Source organism: Ascaphus truei, chromosome 17 (assembly GCF_040206685.1).
Source record: "Ascaphus truei isolate aAscTru1 chromosome 17, aAscTru1.hap1, whole genome shotgun sequence".
Taxonomy (NCBI): domain Eukaryota; kingdom Metazoa; phylum Chordata; class Amphibia; order Anura; family Ascaphidae; genus Ascaphus; species Ascaphus truei.
Genome location: NC_134499.1, coordinates 28,531,278 through 28,558,084, shown reverse-complemented (window position 1 = coordinate 28,558,084; position 26,807 = coordinate 28,531,278). Strand labels below are relative to the sequence as shown.

The 26,807-nt window shown below is 42.7% G+C and overlaps 1 protein-coding gene across 2 annotated transcripts in view; it reads right to left on the bottom strand.

Annotated features, from left to right (window-relative positions):
• PRKAR2A (protein kinase cAMP-dependent type II regulatory subunit alpha) overlaps positions 1-19,001 on the bottom strand; it is a 48,633-nt gene extending 29,632 nt beyond the window's left edge. Inside the window, exon 1 of one of the 2 annotated variants that reach the window (XM_075574512.1) lies at positions 18,548-19,001. In XM_075574512.1, coding sequence (XP_075430627.1) covers positions 18,548-18,824 — 277 coding nt within the window. In that variant the 5' untranslated portion in view covers positions 18,825-19,001. The remainder of the gene's footprint in view (positions 1-18,547) is intronic. The other variant, XM_075574513.1, reaches the window with a different exon arrangement.
• Positions 19,002-26,807: the final 7,806 nt, after the last annotated feature.

Here is a 26,807-nt window from a genome sequence, read left to right as displayed (position 1 = left end):
CACTGGAAACTCAAATGTCGAATACATTTATGCCATATTTAACAAAATAAAATGTAAATGTTGGACAATAGGGATTGGTATAATCATGCGTCTCAAAATTAACATCACCAACTAACTTAAGGGTGCGCAAACTATTCTCCCTGCACCAAATGACGCCGCAGGGTCATGTGACGTCATGTTACCCCGCGGCGTCACTGGAAGTCAAGGTAAGTGAAGTTACAGAGGCCTTGCGTGATCCCGGAATTAAATATAAATGCCTTCAGGGAAACGCGGGGTCTCTGTAACCACCACGCACCCAACAGAAAATCTTGTGCCCTCCAGTTTGTGCACCCCTGCTGTAACTTTGTTAAATTATTTATTCCCTGTAACTCTGAACACAACACCTGCCACACCGTATATATTTGTGTCAAAATGAGTGCTATTGGGTTTGAGACCAAATACATACAAGAAAGAGAGACAAAAATCCCCAATGGTACATCTAACATGACAAATTATATAGTTAAATACGTATCTGTCGGTCTTCTCATAAGTAAGGGTCATTTAGTTAAACTCTTTGGCCAAAGCGTTATCAGCCTGCAGCCACGCCAAGGTATGTCCCATTTGCAGGTCCTAACACGATCTGTGAAAAATCTAATTGACCAGTGATGGAGGGAGCTTGCAGGGATTGTGTGCGTTTGTAAAATAATCAACTGGTAACAGTTGCTTGGGGGTCTTTGACCCTTTCTCCCTCGGCTTAAGTTCGCCCTTCCCACATTTAAAATAGCAGGTTTTTCATGCACCTGTGGAAGATTGGTCTATTAAGACAGTTCTCCCTCAATTATAGGTAAATGAGAATTTTCAAATATAGTGTTAGGACCTGCACATGATGCCTGGTTAGGGCTGCAGGCTTATAATGCTTTGGCGAAAGAGGTCAACAAAATGACCCTTACTTATGAGAAGACCGACAGATACGCATTTAACTATATAATTTGTCATATTGGATGCAACATTGGGGATTTTTGTCTTTTGAGGAAATAAAGTATTGTAAAACTTTATAAGGCTGAGTTCATAGAGGGGGGAGCAGTGCTGAGGTGCGCCGACGCTGAGGCTCGCCTGCTGAAGCCTGTACGATTTCATGGACTTGCAGGCGAGCCAGCGGCGCGATAGGGAGGCGGGGCAGTGATGTCACTGGGCCAATCGCCCGCGACACACCGACGTCGACGTCACGGCGCCGTGACGTTGACGCTGCTTCGCGCTGATTGGATGTTTTCAGCCGACAGCGCTCTGAAAAACAGCTTGGCTGTCGGCTGAAAAATCCAACTCCTCAGCACGCCTGCGGACACTCGCGTGAGCCCCCTCTAAAGACATCCTCATTGAGGATGCCGGTGCTCAGCGCGGAGCATCCGCACGGCTCAGCGCGGCTTGTCCTTCTATGGACGTGGCCTAAAGGATACAAAAGAAGGATCAATGTTGGTGGAGAAGCAATGGGTTGCTTACCTTTCTAGAAGTTACTAGGTTAAATATAGTATACAAAGAAACATACAAATGTAAACATAAAGACTCAAATTACATGTCCACGACATTTAGGAACAGTTATATTTTTGCTTCGACAATTATTTAATTCACCAATTTTATCTCTTATGTTGAATAAAAAAATTAAAATCAACCTATGCTTATTACTCATGTACATATACATATATAGCTGCAAAGTCAACCAACCGCTTCTTAATCCCGGCACCAGAATTTTAAACCACGCTGCAAGAATTGTACGACAGAGGAAAATGTAGGGTATTACTTTTAAAATATAAATCAAATGCATCCTTAGAAGCATTGTCTGCCAATCTACTTTTGTTTTTTTCCTGTCCCGCGTTTTCGTCAGCTCCTGAGACCCTTGAGCTCCCGAGATATTTACTAGTATGGCTCCATTTTAAGCTGGGCATTTGGATTCTAAGAGGGGGTTTGGCAGCAATTCTATTTTTATTAAAGTTCCCCAGAGGGAGCTTTAAATGTCAGTAATGCCAGAAAGTCTCCTGGGAACAGTGGGGTCCCCCCTGAGCTTAAAATAGTGAGATTTTGCTATGGAAGCCCCTTCGCTCCCATGATGAAAAATATATATTTTTTTTAATAAGGGAGAAAGCGGGACTGCAGGTTTAAATTGTACAATACAGAAGAAAAAAGTAATTAAATTTTTTATTACACAGACTATAAAAACAGTACATTTCGGTAAAGATCTTATCTGATTGGTTGCGATTTACTCGTTCCAAGTAGGAATATTTGCTTCTTTAAAACAAGAAAACAATTATATTTTAGAGAGAAAGCGTATGCTACAAACGTGTCTATCACTTATTGCAGTGTTTTTAAATAGGGGTTCCTAGGAACCCATGTGTTCAACAGGCGACAGATAAGCCCAATGCTACATCCAACATGACAGAAATACACAGTAAAATATTTATATATTCTCTTGAAATAGGGTCATTTAGTTTAACCCTTTGGCCAAAGCGTTGTAAGCTTGCGAGCCACGACAAGGCAGACACCTGTTCGCAAGGCCTAACACTACCAGATAAAATACTAATATACCTCTATTAGGATTAAAATTCTCATTTACTTCTATTAGGAGAAAGACCACAGTGGGTCTATATCCAGCTGGTATATTAGTATTTTATCAGGTAGTTTTAGGCCTTGCGAACAGGTGTCTGCCTTGACGTGGCTCGCAATCTTACTACGCTTTGGCCAAAGGGTTAAACTAAATGACCCTATTTCAAGAGAATATATAAGTATTTTACTGTGTATTTCTGTCATGTTGGATGTAGCATTGGGCTTCTCTGTCGTCTACATATGCCACGCTCAATAGCACTCCATTTTGACACTTAAATACATACATACATTTTGTGGGGGCTCAGGGGTTCCCAAAAAGAGCTTGCTGGGGTTCTGTGTTTTGTGAAACCATGTGTTCCCTGGATATTCCTAAAGGGTACCCTACAGTTTCCAAGTTATTTGAAAATTGTACAAACTCAGAAGAATTTACAATGCATCTGATCTCATATGCACTATTAGAGAGGGTTGGGGTTCCTTACAATGCATCCGATCTCTGATACGCTATTAGAGAGGGTTCCTCAGATTTTCCTAATATATTTATAGGGTTACTTAACCAAAAGAAAGAGACACACACGCAGGGTTTAAATGGAGATCAGCTGTCTCAGATGAAAATAAAAAAATGCAGTTAATTGGTACAAGACATCTAGAGCGCGTGTGTGTATCAATACACTGGTATTATTTCAATATCATTGTAAAGTACTGCAACAGTTCACTTTGGAACAAGTTTATAAAATAGGGAAAAAGTTGCAAAGGTCATTTTTTGTTTTTCCTCAACAAACTGTCTTGCATATAAAAAAAACATTTTCAATATGCATGCCAAAGCACCTATAAATAAAAATGTCTTCAAAACAAAAAAATTATTTATAATCTTTAACACCACACCTTTTATTGAAACAGAGTAATCTGTCCTATTACCAAAGATAGGGCAATTCAATGGTAAGGTCACCAGTGAAACCAGTAAACCCCCAGTGTCTGCTCTTTTTGTAATTTTGGGCAAGTCACTTCATCTCTGTCTTTAAACATATGGGGTGCTTCGCATTGTGTACATTTTCGTGCAGAATAAGAAAACGACAATTAAGGCTGCGTCCATAGAGGGGGGGAGCAGTGCTGAACAGCGCTGCCGCTGAGGCCCGCCTGCTGAAGCTGTGCGATTTCATGCACATGCAGGCGAGCCAGCGGGCGCGATCGGGAGGCGGGGGGAGGCAGGGCAATGACGTTCCTGGGCCAATCGCCCGCGACGCACTGACGTCAACGTCACGGCGCCCTGACGTTGACGCTGCTTCGCGCTGATTGGATGTTTTCAGCCGACAGCACGCTGAAAAACAGCTTGGCTGTCGGCTGAAAAATCTAACTCCTCAGCACGCCTGCGGACGCTCGCTTGAGCCGCCTCTAAAGACATCCTCATTGAGGATGCAGGGGCTCAGCGCGGAGCGTTCGCACGGCTCAGCGCTGCTTGTCCTTCTATGGACGCAGCCTAACTCATCTAAGATTAAAAACTGATGGTTGAATGACTCCAGTAAAAAAATGATATTTCTTTCAATTCACATCACGCACAGTAATGTGAATAATAATAATAATAATAAGCAGTGCTCTGATTCTCTAGTCTAAACAGTTGAATAGGAAGTTACTGTGTAATTAGTTGTTTTTCTGGCTAGTGAATCTGGGCTTAAATGAGCAAGTGCACCTAAGGGAAAATGTGATTCACACATGTTGTAATTATCCTTCATTAGGTTCAACTAAACACTAAAGTATATTAAAAAATACATACATTTCTAGATTTGCTCTAAATCAAACCGATTATTAATTTAAGCGAGTAAAGAAAAAGTAACGACAATCATAACTTTTCTGACTTATACTTTATTTTCAAACTAGTTTTAGTCAAGTGACCGGGACAAAACAAAATATCTAAATGTTTCATAATGAAAACAAAATAAGGCCCGTCAGACATAAATATACTTCAAGGCTGTAAAGGAGATAGTGGGAAACAATTTTGCATTTTTAAAAGGCTCCGTTCTAATTGTCTGTCAACTTTAGTGTACCTGTTTAAATAACCTCCATGATTCCGACAGAAAAATGGCGATTAAACACTTTTAGCAATGCTGCTCCAAGATGGCAGGTGGGAATGAATGGTACAGGATTGCGTCTATACCATGCTGTGTGACATCACAAAACAAGTTGTAAATAACTCATCATATCCTAATGCTCTGATGGTCTGTAACATTATCATTACATATTGGATTCCCTCTTTGCAAGTGAAGCTCAGTAGTTTAAATTAAAGAATGCAAGTATGAAGGTAACAGCTGAGGCAAGGTCGCAGTAGTTTAAACCAAGAAATTATACAGTATGGAAGCAGCTGAAGCTCAACATGGATTCTAGACAACGTATGCAAGCAGCAATGAACAAAATATGGTTACCATGCCATCAACATTTTTTTTAAATCTCAACTTACATTACCAACAATACAAGTAGACCCAACACTCAATGAGAGAATAGTCAAGAAACAAGAAAAAAAACAAACAAAAAATGAATGAAGAAATCAAAAAATGATCACATACAGACACTGATGCAATGTGATAGCCAAAATAGGGGGGCAATGGCTCACGGTGTGAGAAAGGCACCTGAAGGGAAAAACACACGAATAGGAGGACAAGGGGTATGGGAAGGAAGGGAGAGGGGAAACAGAAGGAGGGAGAGGGAGGAGGTGGGGTGTAAACAGAAAGGGAGAATAAAGGCAAACGAGGGGGGCAACGTTTCTTCTGGCTCGTTCCATAAAAAGATTTAAAACATGTTTTAAGACAGGTGGATATAAGCTAGGACACAAGTGGTACACTTACTATTAGTCTAGGTCAAATGTAACTTTCTAAATTAATACTGATGCTTTTACGGAGATGTCCAAAAAGTATTGAGTATACCCGGCACACCACAGGATTTAGCAGAAAGGGAGTTATATATGATGGTGCAGTGTCTTATTGACCGAGTTCACATTAAACTGTCATATACTTCCAATGCCAAGGACAACAAAGAGAAGACAGATGCACACATCTGATGAAAAGGTCTGGTTATACCAATTAAGTTGTAACAAAGACAGAAATTATGTTTCAAGGCAGACATACCCTTTCCTCGGTGACAACTGCTGATGTGGCAAAAGCAGTGAGTTTGAAGAAAGTGTGTTTTTTGATGTCACTGTGCTGACATCACCAGAAATCAGCATACACAATACATAGTACTCATACAAGCGCCCACTATATAGAAGCTCTAGTAAGGCTGCAGACATGGTAAGTGCAGCCGTGCGGAGGCAGGCGCGCGGGTGCTTTCCCTGGCCCTGGTACGCACGCTGTCCATGCCAGTGACGTCATTTGGCGAACAGCATACGTGACTGGCCAACGCGCGCTCCCTCCAACACGCTGCATGGAAGCGATCACTGCCTTGGGCAGCTTGATCAGTCAGCGTGCGCACGCCTCCGCACGGTCTGCCTGACCATGGACGCAGCATTACAATACTTGTGTGTAATATGTAGGAAACGCCTTTATAAATATAATTGTAACCCCCCCCCCTCCTTGTTTGTTACTAATGTAATCTAAAGAGTTAATAGAAAGCAGTGAATGATATGCTCTAACCTGCGATGACACATGGAACTACGTGACTGGGTACAAGAGTCAGAGGAAATGTTCTAGTAGGTAACTTTCAAGAAGGAGAGTAAGAGCATCGGAGAGCAGGAGCTGGGGAAAATCCCTCCAGTAAAGAAGAGATTAGGCTCCCCTGTTTGTATTTTAGTTGGGGAGAGCGCCTTAACAGTTAGGACGCCAACAACAATGCATAGAAGATATATGCAGGTCCCAGAAAGGGAATGCAGGCATGCCACAGAGAGCTTCCTAGATAGGGCTTTGGGATGTTAGGAGATCAGCCCCACAAGAGGATCTCCATATAAAGAGCTAATAGCCCCTGAGAAAGTGGCAGTTTCCTGCAGGAGGCAAAAAGGTGATAACCTCCCCAGAGTAGGACAGGATCACAGAAGGGGCCTGAAATAGAATAATGACATGGACAGAGCCAAGCAAACGCAACAAGGGGGTGGGCGGGAGAGGGGCAAGTGCAATACAGGTAGTAGTACTATCAGTAACAAGTGTATGCCCCTCCCAGGAGTGTTAACAGCAGGGAGACAGGGAAGAACTATGTATACAGTGATATCAGTATGGATGAAGCAAGGAACAACCATGTCCAACTTATTGTAAATGTGAATACACTGTTCAGAAGCCTGAGAACATGAATAAAGATTTAAGTTGTACTATACAAACTTCTGGCGCCCATCACAACCTCCCTAGGAAGCAGGCAGGGAGGATTACATAAGCATTTGTTAAATCTACGGCCATTCTTTATAGGGTAATCCTACTCTCATGCACACATTTGCCGGTAAAAATTACCCATTTAATTTGTACTATCCCCTGCTGATGCAATTAATTCAATTACAGGAATGATTCTTCATCGTATGAAATCCTATGGTTATATTATCCATATGGGGTGTCAACATTCCATACCGTTGGTAAGGTTGGCCACCTTTGCAGTAAGGCAAACCCTCCCAGGTATGCCTTCCTTACATTAAGGTTTGGCACCTTAGGGCAGACGAGATCTATCACGATATACCATGGAGACTCCCCATTCACATGTGTGGCCCTTGAAGTATATCATCTTGCCTACCACTAGTGTAGGCTGTATGATGCACTTTATCTCAGCTCAGATTATTGCTCAAAGGTAAAATATAAATATAATTGTCTGGGCGACCATGTTTGTTTTATTTAGTTTTATGACCAGACCTTTTCACCAAATGTGTCTGTCAGTCTTCTCTTTTGCATGTTTTATTGTAACTATTTGATCGGTATGAGGACAGGTTATGTTTTTTTTCCACAAAGCATTGTTTTAGAATAGCCATTTTAAGGACACAGTGCTTACATGCTAAAGACAAAAACAGCGGATTCTACAGGCACAGGGCGAGTATACAAATCTGCATTCTGGATCCAAGTTTCCATTCAAAACCAAATGCATCTCAACTCGTCTGCTATTAGAGGGGTCCTATGTTAAGCAGTTCAGGAGTGGAGTTGTAATTGGTCAACTAATACACTAATTTAATCATTTCTCATTTCTCAAGTTAGTTTAGGGTGGAGAGTTTTAAATGGAAACCACTGGTGCTCTGTACAGTTATATATCTAGTATTTTATGGAAGATGAAAGATATCCTAACAAAATTAAGTTTAAGAAATATGTAGAAAAATCACACGGGGTTCATATCCTCTTCAACTGCACACCCTTCAAAATAAGGCTAACCTTCAAACCATTCACCCCAAAAACATTTCAAAGTACAAGGTATGATCCATGTCCCAGGTCTATCAAACGTTTTAAGACTATTGTTACTACATGGAAATACTAAGGTTTAAGGGTGCATTATATTAGAAGGTTTGACATTCAATATCACTCTTCATCCTGCCCACTTAATCCCACCCACCCACACTAGCGATTAGATAGTACACATACATATATATTTTTCCCCCTCATATCTATAAACACACACACACAACCTTATAGTCCTGGCTACGACGACGCTATCCGTCACCGCAGCGTTTTTGCCTATTGTGTAGGAGGCAAGAGACAGCGACCGGGGGCGTGGGTTGTTTGTCCTCATTGGGTGAACCGCTTCATGCCCGTTGACGTCACGCAACGATCACAGAAAAAGCAAATTTCCTTGCCTTCCAGCGATCAAGTCGCCGCGATTACTATAAGAACATGCGACGGATTCAATACATTTGTTTTGCCACAACGTCACATCGCCAGGACTATAAGCGCGGCTTGAGACTCTTATGCTGCTTTACCTTAAATCATAGCATAAAGCTTTAACACTGAAGAGACATTTCCAGAGAAAGCAAATTTAGTATGTGAGCTGTTCATGACAGTCATTGCACACTATAATTGGTCTCAGAGCATTTCGATGTATTTTTAAAAACATTTGATTAAAGCTTTATCCAACTTTTCTCTTATAAAGACCAAATAAGTGTAGATAACCATAGATATTGCATATTCTGAGACAAAAACAAGCTAGGATTCGTGTCTTCAGCACGCCTACAAAACATAAAAGTGTATTGCAAATGCTGCCTACGGAAACACACGAGCAAACAAGTTATCAATGACACTGGTACTGTCAGTAAAACAAATCAATGGCAGTGTTACCCAGGCAACAAAACTTCCTCCAAAACAGTAACCGCATAATGTATAAAACAAGCAACTAGTGTCCATAAATCTCATGAGCATTTGCATTAAAGTAAAATGATACAGTAGTAACAAAAAAATGTCAAAGTAAAGGAGGGGAGTTTAATTTAGTTAAGCACTTTTTAAAATTAAATAAACAGATTAAATATAATTTCAGAACTGATGTGCTTTCTAGTGGATCTTCTATTGAAAGCATATTTTTTTGTTGCAGGTCCATATAAGTGTTAACCGAGTAACCAGCTTAACATGAGGAAGAAGGCAAAACTGGAACAAGAACACAAATGTAATTAAAGCGTTTGTGCCTAACGAGTCTTTAGAAGATGAAGGTAATAAAGGCGACTACCCTTAGCAAATCTTACATGAACAGTTAAAGATAATGTGTTATATACGCCTATAACAATCCAGATAACAAATGTGAGACAGCTTTAGTTTTCATACAATTTAAAAACATCCATTTGTTTCAAAAATTACCGCAGTGCTAAACCTCAAATGTAAGATTCCTAAAAATAAAAAATGCCACATAGGGTAGATGGGAAAATCAGTATTCTGAAGATGCCTGCTACGTGCAATGCCCAGCCTATAATTAGACTTCTGTTACAGCTACAATCACACAGCTCTGTGAATGTTAACACTGGATATCTACACTTCTCAGGTCTATGCCAGGCTTTTACATTATGAACTCTCCTAAAAACAGATACATCTTAAGTGAGGTTTTCAAATGGGTTCAAAAGGTATCAGGAAAATCAAATATTTAAAGTTTCTTGAAGTCAATGTGCATTATATACACAGACCAGAAGAATGTGCATTAGCAAAGAAACTAATTTTTCCAATTATAATACTGGAGTAACAACCTGTAGTGTTGCAAAGGATAACTCAGAAGCACATTTTAATCTAGCGGACATGGCCCACAAAATACTAACAAAAGCATGCAGTTCTTCAGGGTTAGCTATTTGGTTACCCATGGCGTCCAAATAAATGCAGTTCCACAACCCAGAATTCACTGTTCTAATCTGTCATTTTTACTGGCAATGGTTGGCTGTTACTCTACAAGCAGATTAGTGGAGAACAAGTATCTAATTCTGCTACTTTGACAGATCACATGCTTTGCAAACACAAAAGGCAATGCATTAGTAACTGGGAGAAGAAAAAACAAACTGCTTTAACAGCACCTGTACCCAGCAGGTTAAATGTTAAAGTTTTGCAGATGCCACGTCTATCTTTTTATCGCACAAACGGTCAACAGAAGTTAAAGCTGCAGTTCAGTCTTTTTTTTTTTTTTTTATTTCTTTTTTTACTTCAATAGTTTTGTGTGCAATCTCCAATTACCTAAAGAACTGTATAGCTGCCAGTCAATTCGTTCTCCATATATTGATAGGTCGAAATTTGGTGACATAATTAGTGAAGGGATCTGTTTATATTCTGCTTGTCTCTCTGTGGAAGCTCATGAATATTCATGAGCACTCCTGCACTGACATATGCTAGAGGGAGGGCAGGGCTGACAAAGGGGTGTGCCAGGGCTTGTGACAGGACATGAAGGGGCAGTGCCTTAGCAAATGGCTGTTAAAATAGAATACAAGAAAATTGGTCTTTCAAAGTTGTTTTTTTAAAAACAGAAAATGTTAAAAGTATTTTTTCTTACTACAGAACTGATTTATTTAAAAAAACACACATGCAGGATATTGACTGAACTGCAGCTTTAAGTCTATATCGGTATTTGGGTTAAGGGGGGAAGATTCCATGTTCGACCAGGATGCAGGGATGTGCTAGCTATAGCAATGGTCAGGTCAGCAATTCAGGAAATATAGCTCTGCTGCTCAGCATATACTATATTCAATGTCATAGCATCAATGCAGCTGTGGCAAGTTTACAGCCTTAGCAATCATATCTGTTTAACCAAATGCAGTTTGTGTTCAGTATATTGCTAAGCATTTGGGACTTGCTTTATAAGCAAGTCCACTTATATTGTGCCAAATAAATTTGAGCTCTAAAATGATAAACCTGGATCAAGCTTTAAAGGAAAACTCCCTAATGATGGTACAACACATTTTGGAGGCAAAAAAAAAAAATTACGAACTACGCCATTGCATACACGCTTTTATTAAACCTTAAAAGGTTTTTTCTTCAGGTACCATTACTAGAGTACAAAATCTGTATGGTTCTTTAGGAAACAGATACCAACAAGCTCTGAGAGCTTGTTGGGTATCTGTGTTTATTAACTACTAGCTGATATACCCGGCGCTGCCCGGGGTGTAAATGCGTGATAGGTAGTATTATTTATAAATTGTGGAACAATAGGTGACTGTTTGTTGTAAAGGTTGGATAATAATGTTGAAAAGAAAGATGGAAGAAAATGTAATACGATGTTGTATAAAAATGGTTTATTGTAAACACACCACAGTACAATGTATATTTTGGTGACATAAGTGATGTAAAAATGTGAGGCGTGTGTCCTGCTAGGGTGTGAGCGTGTGTGAGGCGGCGGGTTGGTGTTCAGCATGGGTGGCGCATGGGTAGTGAGTGCTGGCTGTGGGTCTGGGTCCTGCTAGGGTGTGAGGCGGCGGGTGTGTGGCGAGTGCGGGCGACAGCTGGTCAGTGATGTTGTTTGCGTAGGGGCAGGAGGCAGCAGGTGTGTGTCGAGTGTGTGGGGTGGGTGAGAAGCGGCGGGTGTCAGTTCAGTGCGTGCGGCGGCTGTGTGGCGCAGGGGTGTGAGCGGTGAAAGGCAGAAGGGCGGGTGGGCGAAAGGCAGAGGCGGGAGGGTGAAAGGCGGTGAAGGGGGGGGTGAGGGGACGTGGTGAAGGGGGGGCGGAGGGAAGGTGAAGGGGGGGCGGAGGGGAGGTGAAGGAGGGGGGAGGTGGAGAAGGGGGAGGTGAAGGATGGGAAGGGGGGAGGAGGGGAAGGAGAGAGGTGGAGGAGGGGGCAGGTGGTGAAGGGGGAGAGGTGAAGGGGGAGAGGTGAAAGGGGAGAGATGAAGAGGGAGAGGTGAAGGGGGGAGGGGAGGTGGAGGGGGGAGGGGAGGTGGAGGGGGGGTGACAGGAAGTGGAGGGGGGGTGACAGGAGGTGGAGGTAAGTGACAATTAATGTATCATGTGGTCGCTTGCTCCCCCTTCCCCCAGTGTCTGCTGATCATTCGTCCCCTAATTATAGAGGTAAATAATAATTTTAACTCAGGGAGTGTTAGGACCTGCTAACAGTCATGCCTTGAAGTGGCAACAGGCTTACAATGCTTTGGCCAAAGGGTTAAACTAAATGACCCTTTTTCAAGAGAATATATAGGTATTGCACTGTATTTTTGTCACATTGGAAGTAGCTTTGGGCATCTTTGTTTTTTGTTGGTTCTTTGGGACAAACATTGGTCCTTCGAGATGCTTTGCAAAAGAGGATCTGAATGCTGGGTTGCAAGGGACAAGAAGTGATTGTTGTAGGTTTCTTTCAAATACAAAAAAAAATGTAAAGATTAAAAATTCCCCACATACCACCCACAAAATGTTGGAAAATAGATGAAAATTGGGTACATTGGGGTTTTTTTTTGGGGGGGGGGCTTCTATACAATTAAAACGTGTCATTTTTTTTTTATGGTGGATATGTATTAGTCTATCCACAAATTACAATTAGGCAGATATGCTGGTTCAGATACACACCCCGATCTTGCAAAAAGGGAAAGGAATCAGAAAATCCCTGAGATTTTTTAGTATTTATGTCTTTCTGATGGGAGACTTCTTACAGAGGCAATACCTGATGAAGGGGACAGTACCCTGAAATGTCATCCCGCTGGCTCCTTGCCTTGGCCAGGATAAACACTTTGTATTTCTTTATGCATTGCTTGAACTTTGTTGATGTATTATTTTGTTGTGTATTTTGATTGATTAGTGTCTTCTTGTGCATCTGCAAACATCTTACTGTGCAAATATAAAATTAAGTTTAAGTTACACTGTATAAACTTACCAAAAAATGAATTTGGACCATTATTAATATATAAAAGAATTGGCATAGAATACAAATATAATAAACTTGACAATCTGTCCTAAAAGTACAAGCACAAAACTCCAGAGCTGAGCTGAATCGCACTATTATCAGTTCTGGGAACGCCTGTTTTTGTTTCAGATAAATGTACCTGTAAAGTTAATGGTATTACTTTCTGTTTTTAAATGGCTGCCCAAAACGATGACGTAAAGTCAAGCGATGTGGTAGCCATTTTGCTTGCCCTAGAACAAATTTTAACCCGGTAACTTCACTGTTTAGTATTTCAGGAACCTAGGGAGTCCTGGAACAGAAAAACATGTATGAACCCAAAGTTTCCAGACTCAGGGGAACGATGACGTACAGAGTGAGTAGCATGGTGTTTAACAAAGTCCTGTAACACAGATATAATAGATCCCACACTTTCTAATACCTCTTCAGGAAAAGCATTAAACAGGCATGAAGCTTTAAACTCGCCATCCAAGTAAAATATTACAATTCAAAATGTTTAAACATACTGATCAAAACCAATAGGTCTCAATTACATAGTTTTACTCAAAATAGACCAATAAATTGGTTCTCAACGACAACTCGTGTTCTTATATGGTGGCCCCACGAGTACCAAATAACCATCCGCTGCTTCTCGCAACAGCGGTTCTATAGAGGGTGCACTTGCTGCACCGTGCTCAGCAGTTATAGTTGGCTGTGGTTAGTCAGCCTTCCTATAATAGGACCGCGCGCACGGCAGGGGGCGTGGAGCTGGCCTCCAGGGGAGAAGATGGGGAAAATAAAAGGTAGGTGTGTGTGTGTGTGTGTGTGTATACATACCTCAACCCCGTTACTACGCGAATCCGCTTATAACGAGATGCAAGTGTGGCTCCCAATTTTCGTGTTTATGAATACTTTACAACACGATTATTGGCATCTTAAATACTTTATTGTACAATGCATACAATTGTACATTATTTCTAATGAGATCCGCTTATAACGCGATGTGATTCTTTTGACCCCAAGAACAGCATTATAAGGGGGTTGAGCTGTATGTACCAAGTTAATAAATAATTTATTCTTACCAACGTATTTATTTATTATAAGTGTATTTATATCACAACACACACACACACACACACACACACACACACACACCTCACTGTCACTAACAGCATACACACAAAAAGTGTGCGGCACGTGCACGCACGGCCACACTATATTACGGGCCTAACTCAATCAAATACCATCACTTGTCAAGTTAACCAACATTCCTTCTAGAAAAAGTTAAATAAACAACTGTGATTCATACCTAGTATGCTGTAGGGCTTGCGATTTAACCTCCCACTACCACAGGAGGCAGCAATCAATTCTCCTACTGTCAGACATCTCATCTTTTATGCCTCGGCCAGGCTCCCTGCTGGCGTGCTGAGGCGCAGGGAAAGCGGGTGCTTTCCCTGGCCTTGCGGTTGCTTACCGCACGTGCTGTCAGCGGGCCGACAGGGGGAGGGCTGGGGGCGGGCCAGTGATGTCATGGAGCTGGTTCGCCCTCATTGGGCGAACCGCTCACGTGACCGGTCTGTCGCGCCAGCAAGCGGGGGAATTTTAAATTCCCCTAAGACCTACGCTTACGCTCGCTTGCGGAAGCATAGGTGAGCCCCTACTAAATCCGCTCTAATTGCAGCTGTAGGGGCTCAGTGCTGAGCGGGAGCGCGCGTTAGCGCGCTTCCGCCAGCAAGCAGGGAACATGGCCGAGGCCTTAGAAAGCACCTTCAAATCTCAAACTGAAACCCTTCCTAGTCGTAATCAACCAAGTAGGAGCAGTCATGTGTTCTAACCTGCTCTACATTAAGTTACTTGTCCAAAATTAAAGATTTTATAATGTATAAACTGGCCATTATAATTCATATTTTTGTTCAATTGAATACACAAGCTGTACAAATGTGAAAATTTCAATTTAAAAAAAATCTTCTAATAAAATGTCGGTCATTAATTTAATAATAAAGTACCTCCTCATGCGCCATACTTTTCCAAGTTATAATACTAACTTGATGAACAGCATTCTTATCAACAGCAACATAATGCTCCTCTTTGTAACCGTTGTGTAGTATTAGTGTTACATCTCTAAGAAATTGCTCTTAACTAGCGTCTTGGAGTGGTTTCCTTCTGCTCAAGAGAAAACGGCTGCTAACTTCAACAAAAAATAAGTATGCATGTACAACCTCCCCTGGATATAGTGAAAAAAGAAAACCTGGCGCCAAACGTTGGATATAGGTTTATTTTTATTATCTTCATTTCAAAACAGCACACATTGTGCAGATTACTATGAAAGTAAAACTGTAAGAAAACGGTGATATCACTGGCTTATGAAAGAATCATTACTGTGGCAGAATCTTAAAATTGTTTAGACATGGCAGTCAGTGGTGCAGAGAAAAATGGTTTGGATTTTTCTTTCTATGGCATACTTTCACTGGCAGCATATCAATATGAAAGGTTGGTACATGAGGCCGCTTTTCAGATCAAGTATTTCTAATAAACACTTTATAAATACATTGATGAAATAAGCCAAGAATGCTAGCATGTAAATGTTAGAATGTACGTGTTACAATAGAATTGAGAAAATAGCTTAGACCGTAAAATTGAAATTAGGGCAGATGAAAAATGCATAAACTAGATGACAAGCTCTGCTCCACAAATGTGTTCATGTAGACAATAGGCGGTATGGAACATTTCCAGACATTTAGAAATAAAGCAATTAATGTCTGCAATTTACATGTGTAAGAACCAGCAGGTAGAGAGGATGCAAGTGCAAGGAGCCTGCACAATAACAGAACAATGGCATTCATAAAAACGCATTGCATTTTTTCCAGTTTATTCAAATGCCCATTACATGCCATGCAATAGAATTAGGAGGGTTTAGGATATTTACAAAATTCAATCGAGTAGAAACAACTTTCCTTACCCGAAAAAGCAAAATACACAGAAGCACATTTCTGTCCATAAATATTGCACTGATAAGCCTGCTTTAACATTTCTTAAAGCAACCCAGTAGCAACATTTTTAAAGGACACCTACATTACTATTTGATTTCTAGAATATTGTGACTATTTTATAATAAATCTTTAAGATAATCCGAGCTTTCATTTGTATAAATAACACACTTGCCACATGTAGAACCGTAGCAATGCAGCCGTGGTTCCTGCATATGCTCTATCTACAAGTCAATTTATGTTTGCTACATTATGATCTTTACACACACCATTCCACTATACTCTACATGAAAATAAATGTTGCCAGTGAAATACCAATTTTCAGGGATGTCACATTCTTGAAGTGATTTGTTAACTCATAATTGGTGTTAAATCTAAATACACTTATGTGAACTTTAAATTAGCTTTGTTTAAACATTGGGAAAAACAGTTATGGCACATAGATGGTGGTTAAAATAAATATGTAGCCTTACAAAATGCAGACAATGTTTGCATATCCATCTGGCATGTCAAGGGACTCCATCTCCAACTCCATGATTGTTGTCATAAGCAACCAGAACAGTTTTCTTAAGACTATCACTATGAAGCGGTAACTATTACATTCTAATTGCTCTACAGAAAAAGATACACAATCCAAATGATTATTTATAAAAATCTAAATCCACGACACTTGTTGCATTTAAAATCACAAGGCTACTCACCAAGTGGCACAAACTGACAGACTGCTCAGATCATAAACTCTTCACGAAAGGAACTGCCATCTGTTTGTGTACGGGAACTATGTTGACTATCATTCTAATAACTATATTGTATCATGCTGTAGACAAAAGTATGGATAAGATATTAAAAAAAGACTGAAGTCACTGGCTGGAAAAACAGAAGTAGCCAAAACAAATGAATCATGAAATGTGGTATAAAGAAGTTCATTTTTTCAAGTGAGTAGCCAAGCACTACCAACGTCTTATAAATGTGCTTACATTACAGCACAGGCCCTACACTGGAGTAAGATTACTATAGAAATTCATACATTATTCTTAACTATAACCCAACTATAAAGCAACTGATCAGCAGACCATTATTTTCACAAGATAGGTTCTGAATTAAACATTTACTAGTGTTCCCCAACTGTTATTTCCTCAAGCCAAGATGTGCTGCCCAACCCCCTTACACCAGCACTTTCATGACGTCAATTAACTGAGCTGCAGGCTCTTGATTAAAAGATAATTAATGCAGACAAGGCTTTGTAAACATGAACAATTGATCTGTGTCTTTGTATATATGTACAAATGTTTACATGGTACACAGCATAGTTTAAAACATTCTAAAAGTACCACGCAACCTCCCCCCACCCATTTTACACCATGAAAATTATCTGTTGACCCTACCCAAGAAGGAATTTAAGAAGCCTTTGACTTTTAACGTCACTCATTCATTAACCTATCGAAGCGGGAACAAGAATTACTGCATCAATAAAAAAAATTAACAAAAATCAGGTTTCAATTAGATCCCTTGCAGTGTCAACTACTTGACTTGCCCACAATGTCAGCTGGCCTGGCCTTCATTCATCTTGAAAATGTCAAATGTCCTTTATATGCACTCATTAGCACCTCACGCTGCTGCGGATCAGCTTGTTGATCTACAGGGCACATCAGGGTGCCAGACTTCAGCTACTTGCCCATCAACTGCTGAAGAGAGCACTGAATTACTTCTAGCAATTTATAAGGGAAAGTGTGGGAGGCATCAAATCCCACCACAAACCCCTCACTATCATTTCACCAAACTGGCATCAAGATATACAAGGGATCATAAAAAATAAAATAAAACCTCATCAGAACCTCAACAATCTGTATGCAGCAACCGAATATAAACCATGTGTACTTTTAATTATTACAGATAAAACCCACACACCAACAACTCACTCCCACATAATGATGTTCCATGTAATGTTGCCTTATAATGGGGTTGTTTTTTTATGCTGCAAAGATTGTTTAAGACTCTATAATGACTTACCTGTCAGATACTGACAGCTAACTCCAGTCCCACGATTAGCAGGGGGGTGGGACAGGAATAATGCAGAGGATGAGGTTTTGCAGGTGGCAGACCAAAGGCAGCTAGGCGCCCAACACAACGCTGGACACCCAGGGGCATTCTCTCCCTTTCCCCCACCCCCCAAAGCGACAGGGTTATAGTGCCCCAACCTTACAAAAACCAAACTTCAGGCGTAGGTTTAGGTGCCAGCATTGACACCGCCTACCTTTGGCGTTTAAGAGAGAGAATGTGTATTACATCTTGAGCCAGTGTCCATCCATTCCTGAATGAACCCCCCGCCCCCCAAATAAATATGTAACACTGGCCCATTCCACCCTTCTGCTGCCGGGGAGGGGGGAGTTGATACACAGGCACACACCAGCACACCTCCGGCCCTGGTATAATAATGTCCCCATATAAGACACCCCCCCCCCCCCCCCGGATAATAATGTTCACCATAAACCACCCCCGGATAATAATGTCCCTCTAAAACAACCCCCACCCCAGGGAATGACCAGAGGGTGACAGCCACCATCTATACGGATCAGGTAGGGCTACGAGGGGGAATTAGGAACAGAAAGCACCACCCCCCCCCCCCCCCCATCAAAGAGTGGGGGGGTAACCCTGTGCTGGCATTACAGGTTATACTCGTTCAACTTCACACACACACCTCTATGTATCAAGTGTTATAATGAGGTGAAGCATTAACCCCCCCCCCCCCCACCCCCCTCTCTCTCTCTCTCTCTCTCTCTCTCTTACGTTCAAAGTCGGAGTCCTCGTCGGAGTCCTCCTCCTGCTCTCCTCCCTCCTGCTCCCCGTTGGACTCGGTCTGCATGGGCTCCCCGTCGAAGTTGACCGCGCGGGGGTGAGGCCGCTGAGCGGCCCCCCCGCCGCCGCCATCCTGCGCCCGGTCCTCCTTCAGGCGGGTGAAATAGTGGATAGCAAAATCCAGCAGATCCGGCGGTCTCCGGCGCAGGACCTCCACCGTGTAACCCTGCAGCAAGTCCGTCAGGCCGGGCGGGATTTCGATGCTCATGGTCCCGGTTATTTTTTTTTTGTTTATTCCTCCCCCCACCTCCCACCCCCCCGGAGATAACGGACGGCGGGAGCTGTGGCGGTTTCTCTGCGGCGCGGCGGCTCCTTCACCTCAGGATACCAAGAAGAACCGGCGAGCGAGCGAGCGAGCGAGCGCGCGCACTGATGCCGCCACCCCCCCTGCCCGCGAGGAGAAGGCGGTGTGCGCGCGCGCAGAGGTGGGATGGGAAAGAGAGGCGGGCATTGGAGGAAAGGGAAGGAACGTCTCTCTGACGTCACATGCGCCCCACCCCCGGCCCGCGAGGAGAAGGCGGTTTGCGCGTGCGCAGAGGTGGGAGGGGGGGAGGGAAAGAGAGGCGGGCATTGGAGGACGTCACGAGGAACTGCATCAGCCAATAAAGCGAGTTATTCATTTGCGGGAGAGGAGGGGGGTGTGGCCACACCAACGGGTTAATTTGCATGAATCCCCCGCCCCGTTGACCAATGGCAAAGAGGACCGTGACGTAAAGGGGCTGTCTTTTCCCCTTCGTCCCCCTTTTGAGTCATTAGTAAACTGTTGGCCCTTGAGGGTGACGTAAAAGCACTCTGCCCTGCAACACCTTCCTGGGTTTTCCCCCTGAACGTGTTTATTTAATAGCATATGAAATGTGGCCGCTGCAAAGCCCCACACGCCCTGAGTGATATGTGTTCCTTATTATATAGCACTGACAGGGTACGCTGTGCTGCCCCTTGGCGCTTACAGTCTAATGCCTGGGAGATGAGAATGGGATTGGAACCAGATTCACCTACTATCAAAGGCAGGGAGATTCCCTAATGAGCTGCTCATTCATACCGGGTGTAAATAATCTACACAATACACAGGCAGTCCTCGCTATCCCAACGTTTCACTTTACGACGAATGGCGTATCCAACACTTTACAACGCAACCCTGTGGGCCATTTTCCGACGCAGGAATGCGTTATCCAACGCTCACCGCCACTGATTAACATGGGACTCACTTTACAACGGTTTCACTATCCAACGCTACTTCTAGAATGGATTCCATTGGATAATCGAGGACTGCCTGTAATCCGACATTTCTAACTAGATGAACAAGGCAAAGTAAAAAAAATTAAAAAAGTGGATTTTGACAGCAGATAAAAACCCCTTGGCTCACCTTCTCTGTCCATTTTCTGTAAAGCCTCAAACCCTATTGGATCCTTGGTTTTCTTTCATATTTAAGGAATCCCAAGCATGTTGGAATTCCCTTACTATATTTGCCCCCTGCCACCTCTGCTGAGAGGCGATTGCACAAATCCAATTCCAAAGTGCGGGGAAACAGTTTCAGGCGAGGAAAAACCTGCCTGTGCCGCCAACACAACACAGACAAACAATTTCTTCAAAGTGCAGGTCTCCTCTAGGAAAGAGATACAAAGGAGAGCTCTACTCACACATTCACAATGCAATTCTACATTTAATGTGACCGCCAAGAACAGTGGAAAGACAACGTTTCAGGTCCGAACGTCGGACGCAGATGAAGGGTTCATATGGGACCTGAAACTTTGTTTTTCCCCTGTTCTTGGCTGTCACATTAAATGGAGAATTGCATTATGAACGTGTGAGTAGAGCTCTCCTTTGTATCTCTGTCTTAGGCCGAGTCCATAGAAGGACAGGCCGTGCTGAGGCGTGCGGACGCTCCGCGCTGAGCCCCTGCATCCTCAATGAGGATGCCTTGAGAGGGGGCTCACGCGAGCGTCCGCAGGCGTGCTGACGAGATGGAGGTTTCAGCCGAGCGCCAAGCTGTTTTTCAGCGCGCTGTCGGCTGAAAACCTCCAATCCCAGCACAGCAGTGTCGACGTCACGGCGCCGTGACGTCGACGTCAGTGCGTCGCGGGCGATTGGCCCAGCGACGTCACTGCCCCGCCTCCAACCACCTCCCCCCGGCTCCGATCGCGCCCGCTGGCTCGCCTGTATGGGCATGAAATCGCCCAGATTTCAGCAGGCGAGCCTCAGCGTCAGCGCGGTTCGGATCGCCTCACCCCTCTATGGCCCGGGCCTTAGGCTGAGGCCATGGTACCGCAGACCGTGCACGCTGAGCGAACAGACTGCCTTAAGGCAGTGTTTGCGTCCATGGCGCGTGGAAGCGGGAGGGGGCGCGCGTTGCGCAAGAAATCAGTTCAAACTGATTTCTTGGCGCGACAGGCCGGTCACTTGAGCGGTTCGCCCAATGAGGGCGAACCAGCTCCGTAACGCCCCCCACGGCCCGTCCACCATGGCCAGAGAAACCACCCGCTTCATCACAGCCTCAGCGCGGGCGAAGGCACCATGGCCTGGGCCTTAGAGGAGACCTGCACTTTGAAGAATTTGTTATTCCATGAATCCACCATCCTTTCTGTAAAGAACTACTTCCTCACATTTCCTCACAGCCTGCGACCTTCCAGCTACAGAGGGTGACCTCTTGTTCCCTTTCTCTGAAATAAGCTTCCTTCCTGTACTTTGTTGAAAGCCTTTATGTCTAAAAAGTTTCCATCAGATCCCTCTCTCCCTTCTATCCTCCAAGCTGTACAAAAAAAAAACCATATATATATATATATATATATTGGAGAAACAGCCCGGACGTTGTAATCTCCATACAAAATCATCAACTTTTTTTGTGGAAAACACATATATATTTTTTTTTAGTTAATTTTCTACACGTTTTTTTTTATTTTTGATTTTTTAACATTTTCCTTTTTTGGTTAATAGATTTCACCTAATCATATTATTTTTTGATAATCATATTTTTCAGTGTTTTTTGCAATAATAGTTCATCATTCATCATTTTTTATTCAATATATTTTTTAACACACAACAATTATACATATACAATTTTTACATTTTTTTTATATTTTACACTCACCATCAATTCTTATGACCACCATCTGAGTTCCTATATATATTTTATAATAATACATTTTTACAATTGTTTTATACGGGTCATCTGTGCTAACATTTGTTGTGGTCTGTTTGTTGTCAGGAGTCTACTGTGGGGCTAGTACACACACAGGCGCTGTTGAATCTTTCAATTAATATATATATATATATATATATACATGTAGAGGTATCAGTACCGTGTTAGCCGAACTTCAATAATCAAAAAATAAATAGATGATACCGTTCTGTGGCTAACGAAATGCTTTTATTTGTGCGAGCTTTCGAGATACACTGATCTCTTCTTCCGGTGATGTTACAATGAATGAAGGAATCAAAGCTATACTATAAACAGTGTCTATTGGAATGTTATCTGTGCTGGTCCTTCCCCCGGTGTGGATGTGTTTTATGGCTGGAGGTGTCAAAAGGTTCCTGAAAGCAAGTGATGAAAGAGTGTGTATGTGTATCAGTGTGAATTAACATGAATGGAGAGCCCACAGTATATACAGTGCTTTACAAAAGGTGTGTGTGGAGTGGGAGCGGATATAAATGGTGTGGGTGGGTGTGGAAATGTGAGAGTTAGTAGCATAACTAAAAGTGTGTGTGGATACTATGTGGTCCCTATTGGTGTATAGGGATGGAAAAACAAGGAGTATAAGTATGTGTGAGAGACAGCTGTGTGTGCATACATATAGCCCAGTATGTACAGACATGGCCTATAGCGCTCATGGGAAGAGAGTTCACTTGTGTCAGTAATGACTCATAAAATTTTGATCTCTGTTTAGGCCACTGCTAAATGTCCCGAACAGTTGCATAAATTTGTATTCATGCAACCGTCTCTCTTTCGGTGTTTTAAGACTTCCTTTGAGTATGGCAACCCTCAGATCGTTCATCTTATGACCAGAGTCAGAGAAATGTTCGCCAACAGGACTGTCTCTAGTTGCAGATACTTTCTGGGACCGCAGGAGCCACTCACAGAGACAGTGACTAAATGCATCGAATTTATTCTGACCCATAACTACTTCACATTTGGAAATGACACATACCTCCAGACAACCGGGACCGCTATGGGTACTCGGATGGCGCCACAGTATGCCAATCTGTTCTGCACAAAACTGGAAAGTGACTTTCTTTCCACCTGTCACTTGAAACCCCTTACATACCTTCGCTACATCGATGACATCCTCCTGATTTGGACCTCCGGCGAACAGGATTCCTACAGTTCTGTGACAACTTCAATACGTTCCACCCGACCATCAACCTCAAACTCACCCATTCTCCAGATGAAGTACATTTCCTAGACACCACCATTACTATAAAGAACAACCAACTAGCAGTGGCCTAAACAGAGATCGAAATTTTATGAGTCATTACTGACACAAGTGAACTCTCTTCCCATGAGCGCTATAGGCCATGTCTGTACATACTGTGCTATATGTATGCACACACAGCTGTCTCTCACACATACTTATACTCCTTGTTTTTCCATCCCTATACATCAATAGGGACCACATAGTATCCACACACACTTTTAGTTATGCTACTAACTCTCACATTTCCACACCCACCCACACCATTTATATCCGCTCCCACACCACACACACCTTTTGTAAAGCACTGTATATACTGTGGGCTCTCCATTCATGTTAATTCACACTGATACACATACACACTCTTTCATCACTTGCTTTCAGGAACCTTTTGACACCTCCAGCCATAAAACACATCCACACTGGGGGAAGGACCAGCACAGATAACATTCCAATAGACACTGTTTATAGTATAGCTTTTGCTTGCTTCATTCATTGTAACATCGCCGGAAGAAGAGATCAGTGTATCTCGAAAGCTCGCACAAATAAAAGCATTTCGTTAGCCACAGAACGGTATCATCTATTTATTTTTTGATTATATATATATATATATATATATAGATATACGGATGCACGCACTGCATTGTCCTGGAAATCAGAATCTAGGTGATATAAGAAGGCTTGATCTGTGCAGAATGGAGCGCTCTAATTTGTTAATGTTCCACTCTTTAATAAGAACAGATATCCCAGACTCGAATAAATTACCACCCCTTCGAGCAGGTGAAATGATGTGTGTGAGCGCTTCTGTACGGGCAGAGAAACACATTATAAATTAACCTATTACACCTCAGATGTGCAGCATGTTACACTGCACCAAGAGTGTGAAGTGCAGATTATCACAAGCAATTAGCAGGCTCCATTATGATGCACGCTACCCAAGCTGTGCGGAGTGAGTGTACCATAAAGCAAAAAGGATATTTTTTAAGTGTTCTAAATTATGATTTTCATCATTTTTTGTGCCTGAGTTTACCATAGTAACCTTTACACTGCACTGGGCTCTGGGGAGAGCTCCATTTTATCCTCCCACACTTGACATTTCCAAAGCTTAAATCTCTTTAATGGAGCCGCTGATTTTACAAATAAAAACAGCTTTGGAAAGGGCAAGAAGATTTATCATAAGGCGAGTAATAAGAAGAGAATGGTGATCAGCGTGGGGTGCTGCTTTTAAAGGCACAGTCATTTCGACGACACAGAAAAGCAAAGGACTATTAACCCGTTCATAAACCATCAGGCCCCGAGGTCGAAGGCATTATACATAGTCACCATGTATGCCAGTGGGTGTGAGTATAGGCACTTTCCATCTGAAAGTCATTTTGTCCCACTGTGCGCATTAATGTAGCCGAAAAAAAGATTAGTATCCGCATTGATTCTTATTGCAGATTAAAAAAATAAAAAGGAGCAGACAAGATGCTCTTTACAAAGTGAATAATAACAACTGTATTTAACATTCTTCCCAATAGGACTCAGAGTGCTTCACAATTACAGTATTGTGTGCTAGACACAGCACATAGGATTGTTACACACACAGGTCCCTGCCCAGGTGAGTTTATAATCTATGTTTTTGGTGCCTGAAGCACAGGGAGATAAAATGACTTTCCCAAGGTTACTAGGAGGAGACACCCGGAATTGAACCAGGTTCCTCTAATTCAGCGGTGCGCAAGCTCTCTGCGCTGCACCCCCCCCTACCTTCTCTCCTCGGTCGCGCCCCCCCCCCTCTCCCGCGAAAATTCTTGCACCCCCCAGTTTGCACACCGCTGCTCTAATTCAAACTCAGTGTCGTTTATTGTCTGTTTTACTCACTGAGCCACTCTTAGCTGGGTTTTTTTTAAGTACCTGATGAAGAATCCCATAAACAATGTACTGCCATCATTTTTTAATAATTGTTAATCTGCTTTTATTTCATATCACAATGGCTGGTTTATTGATTTTACAACTGGGCCTGCCAGCGTTTCACCCTCCTCGTACAGCGCCAGGTAATGTCACAGTGCAACGAGTTTTATTGTTGATAATACAGGTCCGTGTTGGTGCACCTTAATAGATTATAAAAGCGTAAGGTTATCATTATCACCACAGATCATGTAAATTCAAGCCGCAAAAGGGGAAGGAATTAACTGATTTAAAAAAAACAGTTCCGCTTAATCTTATAATACCAACTAAACATAATACAATGTCTCATTTTCCATCTGTCATTGGCTTTGGTCCGATTTCTCTTCCCCCTCCCTCCCCCCCCCCTCCCCTCACCTCTTTTAGGGATGCGGTTAATATATTTGACACAAATGGGACCAGCTGTGTGGCTGAGCAAGACTCCATTCGGATACCCCCTAATATCCACACCCCCAAACCGTATTGGGACCAGATGTAACCACACTCCATCCTGGGCCTACTCCGTCCTGCTATGAGCAGCCACTTGACTTTTTGTTCCAGCTTTGCCCCTTATTCGCTCTACAGCGGGGGTAGCCAACTCCAATCCTCATGGGCAACCAACAGGTCTTCCGGATATCCCTGCTTCAGCACAGGTGGCTCAGTCATTGTTTAATTCATTGAGTCACTTGTGCTGAAGAAAGGATATCCTTAAAACCTGACCTGTTGGTGGCCCTTGAAGACTGGCGTTTGCCACCTCTGCTCTAGATCGTAAGCTCTCACGGGCAGGGCCCGCATTGCCTTCGGTATCTGTTTGTGTTTATTTGTTCTTATTTAGTTTGTCATTTTTTCCCCCCCATTGTTCCGCGCTGCTGAGTATGCTGGATGGGGCTTTATAAATAAATTATAATAATAATCGGACATTGTTTTTTTGTAGGATTGTTCGATCAGGATTCAGGAGGCCCTCTTCAGAAGCATTCTGCACTGTGACACTATAATTTTGACATTACACAGTCCTGTAAGGAGTACAAATGCCCATGATGTATCCGCCCTAATGCCTCATCAGATATATATTTTATATATGGACCATTGCAACATGAGATTTGTTCGTGATTATAGTTTGTACATCACAAGGTTTCCGGACCAGATACACGTGGCAGTTGGGTGAGTGAGATTTGGGGGTCTGTGGCAGGGAACGTCTTTTTTGGGTACAAGTGAATAAGAGATTTGTAAAATCCTAAAGACGACTCATGAAGAATTCTCATGTTGGTCCATAATAACATATCATTATATACAAAAGATCTCCAACTGCCTAACGCTTGTTCTCCTTAGAGATCCAATATTATTATTTGTGCACCCAGATAATTACACATGCAGAACCCCACAGCCTGCCCCAAATGCCAACTACACCCTTAACCTCTAACCAGTGGCGTTAGCTGGACAAGCGCAGGCCCCCGGGAAAATTTTTGCCAGCTGCCCGTGCACATGCGTGATTGGCACTTGCCGACTGCGCATGCGCGATCAGCATGTTCCCGAACGTGCATGCGCGATCGGAGCTTGACGATGCGCATGCGCAGTTGGCGAGCAGATGGGCACAGTGCGGGCCTCCCAAGAGTGCGGCTATAGCTACGTCACTTCCTCTAACACAGAGATAAACCCTCATCTGAAGAAAGACTGTGCAGTTTGCTGTCACTGTAAATTTAAGGCATGTGCCATATTATCAATCAGCATGGCCGGCTTACCAAGTGTCTGGCAATTAGGGCTGTGATCAGTTACATTTTCTGTGCCATATAGGAGACTTGTGAAGTGTATATAAATACTCTCTGTGATATTTTGCTGCCCTGAGTGCTCATTTTCAGGATGGG